Source organism: Colobus angolensis, unplaced genomic scaffold (genome assembly GCF_000951035.1).
Source record: "Colobus angolensis palliatus isolate OR3802 unplaced genomic scaffold, Cang.pa_1.0 Scaffold12, whole genome shotgun sequence".
In the NCBI taxonomy this organism is placed as follows: domain Eukaryota; kingdom Metazoa; phylum Chordata; class Mammalia; order Primates; family Cercopithecidae; genus Colobus; species Colobus angolensis.
Window position 1 is genome coordinate 12893457 of NW_012113141.1, and position 5873 is coordinate 12899329.

At 56.2% G+C, this 5873-nt stretch overlaps 1 protein-coding gene across 1 annotated transcript in view; it reads left to right on the forward strand.

Annotated features, from left to right (window-relative positions):
* Window positions 1-5873, forward strand: part of PPIF (peptidylprolyl isomerase F) — a 12308-nt gene that overhangs the window by 4244 nt on the left and 2191 nt on the right. The window contains exons 2-7 of the mRNA XM_011929702.1: window positions 150-347; window positions 906-1021; window positions 1277-1311; window positions 1863-1951; window positions 3659-3755; window positions 4777-4852. Coding sequence (XP_011785092.1) covers window positions 150-347; window positions 906-1021; window positions 1277-1311; window positions 1863-1951; window positions 3659-3755; window positions 4777-4852 — 611 coding nt within the window. The remainder of the gene's footprint in view (window positions 1-149; window positions 348-905; window positions 1022-1276; window positions 1312-1862; window positions 1952-3658; window positions 3756-4776; window positions 4853-5873) is intronic.

Consider the following 5873-nt stretch of genomic DNA (forward strand, 5'->3'; position numbering starts at 1 on the left):
CTCGGAGCACTGGAGCCGGGGAGACGGGAGGGAGGGCACGTGTGGAGGAGAAAGCTCAAGGTCAGATCGCAGAGAGGGAGGGCCCAGCACCCCTGAGCTGGCCCCGGGACGAGAGAGGGGCTCCAGGAGTTTTCTGGGGCTGAGCCTAGATCCGGAGCTCTGAGGTGGGTGTCGGGGGGCTTGGGGTGAGCGTTGTGGTCCAGCGGGTGCTCACGTGGCGGCCCTTGCACAACGCGGAGCACGCCCTGGCCCCGGCCCCGACCCCGACCCCGACCCCGCGGTCGGGCTCACACTCGGGGTACTGGGAAATGGAGCGAGAGGTGGTTTCCAGCAGTAGTGCGGGCCCAGTAGGCCTCGGGCCCGGCCACCTGGTGGACCCCAGAATGCCCCTCCTGCGAGTTGGGACACATTCAGAGGCATTGTGCCCGGAACCTTGCCCTGCCACCGTCCTTGGGAGTCACACTCAGCACCAGCCCAAACTCTTTGGGTCTTTTATAAAGCAAAGTAAGAAACAGTCACTAAGGTAACTTTAGAGGGAAAGCCCTAGTGGAGCCTTCAGCCCGGCCTCACATTGACAGCAGAGGTCAGTTCGTGTTGACTGGCCCGTTTCTCAGGGAGCCCTTGGTATTTCTTTTTCAGTCTCAGTTTCTTCTGGAAGGTAGGGACACCCTTCCTGCTTCCCTTTGGTTCAAGGGTGGGTCTTGCAGCTTCGAGGCTAGAGGCTGGCTGGGATGGGGCTTCAGCCTTCCCTCCCCACACCCTCATGCCTCTCCCTGGGCTTCAGTTTCCCAACCCCGAATCGAGGAGCCTTAGACCCATTCTCTTATCCCTGAATTTCTGATGCTTTGGGCCCAGCTGTGGGAGCACTACCCCTCCCTGGGAGCATGCCTTTCCCTGGGCCTCAGTTTACCATCCCCAAATCGAAGAGCTGGACTGGCTCCTACCTTAGACCCACTTTCTTGCCTGAGTTTCTGATGCTTTGGGCCCAGCTGTGGGAGCAGTGCCAGCTGTGTCCACAGAAGTAGGCCAAGATAGCATTGTCATCTCTTCTGACAGATTAGGAAACCAAGGCCATCTCCTCCAGCCTTGGGTTCAGGAAATGGCTCCCAGAAATGATAGAGCTGCCGCCTACTCGAGTTGGCAATAATGGGAATGGAATGTCCACATGCTTCTTCCTCAGCCTCCTTGGCCGCTGTGGGGGTGGGTGGGTGCTGAGAGACACCCACCTTCACCTGCCTCTCCAATGACCACCCACTTTTGTCCCTCTTCTCCCCCAACAGCTGAAGGCAGATGTCGTCCCAAAGACAGCTGGTAAGACAGGGCGTGGGGCCTTGTGAGATGGGAAGGGGACCAGGCAGGGCAAGGTGGGTGGCGTAGTGAGAAGAATTGGGGCTCAGAGACCCCTGACGAATGGGAGCTCCATGTGTGGCTCAGCCACTGGGTGCCCTGGGACAGCTCTTCCATCCCTCTCTGGGCCTCAACGTTGGCTCTGCCCTCCTCTCTCATAGTAGCTGGGAGCCTCAGAGCCAGTGGAAGGCACACGTAAATTTCCCAGAGACTTCCCCACTCCTGGTCCCCAATGAGGCAGGGTGGTGGGCACATAGCCCTTGAGTCACTGCCCTGCTGGTGCCAGCACAGCCATGAGCCTGTACTCTTGTCACAGTGCTCAGGTACTGAGGTCAGGGAAGGGGAGTGACTTGTCCAGTTACATAGCGAGTTGGGCAGAGCAGACCCAAGAGGTGGGCCAGGGTCTTTATCCCGCTGTTCACTGCTGGGGATGTAGCAGGGATTTTGGCTGGAACAGGTATGACCCTGGAATTGGGGCCTGGCTGTGTTAACCTGTGTCTCCCTTCGACTCTCAGAGAACTTCAGAGCCCTGTGCACTGGTGAGAAGGGCTTTGGCTACAAAGGCTCCACTTTCCACAGGGTGATCCCTTCCTTCATGTGCCAGGTAACATGGTTTCCTCTTCTGTAAGGGGGGATGAGAGCAGGAGCTGCCTTGTGGGTGTGTGAAGATGCCTGGTATGAGGAAGGTGTTGAGCAGGGCAGCTGCAGTTGCTCTGTTGGCCAGGCTGTCCTCCCTGCATTAGCCCTGTATCCAGGCTTCACTGCACATGGAAGCCCAGCCCCAACCCGCTGCCACTCCAGGCCAGTGGCAGGCCCTGCCCAGGGGACTGGGAGGTGGAGTCTATCAAGGCAGAGCTGGGTTGGGGGATGGATGTGCTGGGGGTGGCCCTGAAGGCTTTGAAGAGCCAGCATATTCCAGTGGTCTCTGACCTTGTCCCCTGCGTGCCCCTGAGCACTGGTGCGGGAGATAAGAGAGGGAGAGGGAGAAGCGGCAGAGGCGGAGGAGGAAGATGGGTCCAGGGCAGGAACACACATGCCAGGACTTGGAGCTTCCCTTCCCAGAGAAAGGCATTGTTCTCGGTGAAATGAATGTTTTTCAGTCATGTGCCACGCTCGGTTTTCACAAGCATTGGTATTGCTGTGTCAGAGGTTTGGGGGTAGGTGTTACAGCAGGAGCTTCCCGGGGGCCAGGACCCAGGCTGGTCCTCTTAGCACAGATCTTCAAGATCAGGGATTGGGTATCCTGGGCAGGCAGAGCCTGGACGCAGGGACATGGCTGTCATGACCTCTTTGAAGACCTTTCTGCCTGGAATTCTCTCCCCATTCCCTCTACCCTGACCCAGTGACTGTCATTGTATCATGGTAAGGGGCGGTGGGTTGGGGCTGGACGTCTATGTGTGGTGAGGCCTGGATATGGGGTGAACACAGGGACGGCAGGCCTGGCCCAGCCCTGAGGCTGATGGTAAAGCAGGAACTGAGGTGGAAGTCCTGAGCCAGGCTGGGGACTCCAGGGCTAGAGGGCTCCCTGGCACAAGGCGGTGGCACTGGGAGTCCAGGCCAGGGTCCTGAGTCATCCGTTGGGAGGGATATCAATTAGCAAGCACCTAATTGACACCTGCAGATGCTTCAGCTGGTCAGTTCCCCTCTCTCACCCAAGGATCCCATCTCAGGAAAACAGCAGCCAGCCATGGCCTGGGCTGGGCAGCACTAGGCATAGGGGCTGCTACCGGGCTCTTCTGGCCATGGGTGCCCCATGCAGGTTTGGCCAGGGCTGCCCGGGCCTTAGCTGAGGCCTGATGAAGGATGCCAGCCCTGGGCAGACTCTGTCCTGGGTCTGCAAGGGTTGGGGAAGCTGCTGGGCGGGGTAAGGGGCAGTGCGGGGACAGTGAGGGGACCTGGTCTGGACCAGCTGCTGGTGCTCCCACAGACGAGACTCGGGAAGTGGGGAGCCTCTGGCCTCTTCCTTGCCCTCCCGGAGGAGTGGGTTAAATTCTGGGTCACTAAGTATCATCTCTGAATGGCCATCAGGTCCTTTGAAGATTACCTAAAAATTTGCTCAGACAAAAATTAAGTCATTTGGAAACAAAAGTAGTTACTCCGACAAAAGATATTTAAGTTTTGTCTTTTTTTTTTTCTTTTTTTGCTTATTTTTCTTATTAATTAGCTCTTATTTTATTGGATGTTTATTGACCGCTTTACCTGAGGGGCGCCAACTGGGTGGGCTTGGGTGGGCTGAGGCTGCTGCCAGTGTCGGGGCCGTGGCCCCCATCTGCTCCATGGCAGCCATTCAGAAGGTGCTGTGTGCTCACAGGCGGGCGACTTCACCAACCACAATGGCACAGGCGGGAAATCCATCTACGGAAGCCGCTTTCCTGACGAGAACTTCACACTGAAGCACGTGGGGCCGGGTGAGTGGGGGCCGCCCCTAGGGTGAGTGTCCCCACAGCTCTGACCTGGCCTGGAAGCCCCAGCAGGCCCTGAGAGGCCACATGCGGTCACCGCCCAGTATCTGATGAGGCCCTTCCTCCCTGCGGCACTGCAGGCCGTCTCAGCATTTCTGGCTTGTTGAGTTTCCCTAGAGTTTTCTCATCTCTCAGTTTAAAAAGCAGGGTTTCCTTTGGGAACTTTGCGGAAGAACCTTTAAGCAGAATGGAGGCCCTGGCCACCTCCCTATTTGTCCTCTGAGTTTTGGGTTGGAAATTCTAGGACACTTAGAATTGTTGCAGAATGGTCCATGCATAGTGGCTCACGCCTATAATCCCAGCACTCTGGGAGGCCGAGGTGGGCGGATCACGAGGTCAGGAGATCAAGACCATCCTGGCTAACATGGTGAAACCCCGTCTCTACCAAGAATACAAAAATTAGCCAGGCGTGGTGGTGGGTGCCTGTAGTCCCAGCTACTCGGGAGGCTGAGACAGGAGACTGGCGTGAACCTGGGAGGCAGAGCTTGCAGTGAGCCGAGATCGCGCCACTGCACTCCAGCCTGGGCGACAGAGCGAGACTCCATCTCAAAAAAAAAATTGTTGCAGAAAAAAAAGAATTGTTGCAACATTTAAAATCTTGCTTAGACAAAAAGCAAATTGTTTGGAAGCCAGGGTGGTTATTGTGGCAGCATCCTGTCACCTATAAGACCCAAGGTGGTAGGTGGAGAAGTCTGGAGGTCAGGGCCTGGAGTCCTGCCCCGGGTCCCGCCCCAGCCCTACCACTGAGAGCTTCCACAAGGCCCTGTCCTCTCAGGCCACCCCACTGAGGACTAGCGGACAGCAAAGGCAGACACACCCTGGGGGGCTGGTATCGGGCCCTGGTTCGGGTCCCAGGATTTGCAGACTCAAATGTCCCTGGTGTGGTTTGCACCATCTGCCCTTTCTAATGCCTTCCCCGGCAGGTGCCTCCAGGGGCAGCGTGGCTCAGCTCTGCTGGTTTTTGCAGGTGTCCTGTCCATGGCTAATGCTGGTCCTAACACCAATGGCTCCCAGTTCTTCATCTGCACCATAAAGACAGACTGGTGAGTTCCCTGCCCCAGGCCCTCTGGGAATGTGGGCAGCCTTGCAGCTGGAGGAGGATTCGTGCACTTTTAGGGGCAGGCAGTTTACAGCCAGGCCATCTGCTCTGGGACAGTGGCCCTCTCCCAGGCTGTGTGTTTGCATGAGAAAGAGAAAGTTAGTGGAAGAATCAAAGGAGAATCGCGGTTGTTCCTGCAACTCTGTCATGGTTTGGGTTCCCATTGTTGCTGTCATCTGGAATTTTCTCAGTGTGTTCTGCTCACACACACACAGGAAAGGGTTTCTCTACCAGATACATTTGGGAAATGTTGCAAAACATATTATGAGGCCTCAGGAGGGACTGAGTAGAAGCCCACTTGTGTAGTTTTAACCTGGAGTTTCCCAGGCTTGTCTTGACCGTGGGCTGAGCCTTGGCAATGCTGCAGCAGACATTTGGTTATCAGCAGATTTCCAAATGAAGCCCGTGTATTATCATAAGCCTGCAGATAGCCACAGGCCTGTAAGGGCCCTGTTTTCAATGCCCATGGATTTTAGGGATGTCTCTTTCCTGGTACATTTTCCTCTTGGATAAATTTCTCTGGCCAGAGTCCCAAATGTCATAGCCCTGGGGCACCTGGTGATGAGCTGGCTGGGAGCTGACTTGGTAAAGCCCATTTCCGAGGATTTTAGGGAGACCTAGGTGGGGCGGACAGTAGAAGTGTCCAGCCTCCAAGCCTAAGAGATGTGGCTGGCAGGGCTGGGCAGGTCCTTGCTGGCTCAGCCTGCTCTTTGCTCCTTCATGGGACCCCAGTGGATCCTGCAGGTCTGCTCTTGGCTGAAACAACGCCAGCTTTGCCGGAGCTGAACTGAGCCGCCTTTTACATTATTGGACTCTCTTGAGTTGAGAGCTGCCCAGGACTCTGCAGTTTCACCACCCTTGTTCCTTTGGCTCTTGACTCATCATTCATGACCGTTAACGTGGTTCCATTTGTATGGACTTCTTCTTTCTTCAGAGCATTTCAGTATCCTGTTACCTCCCTGTGC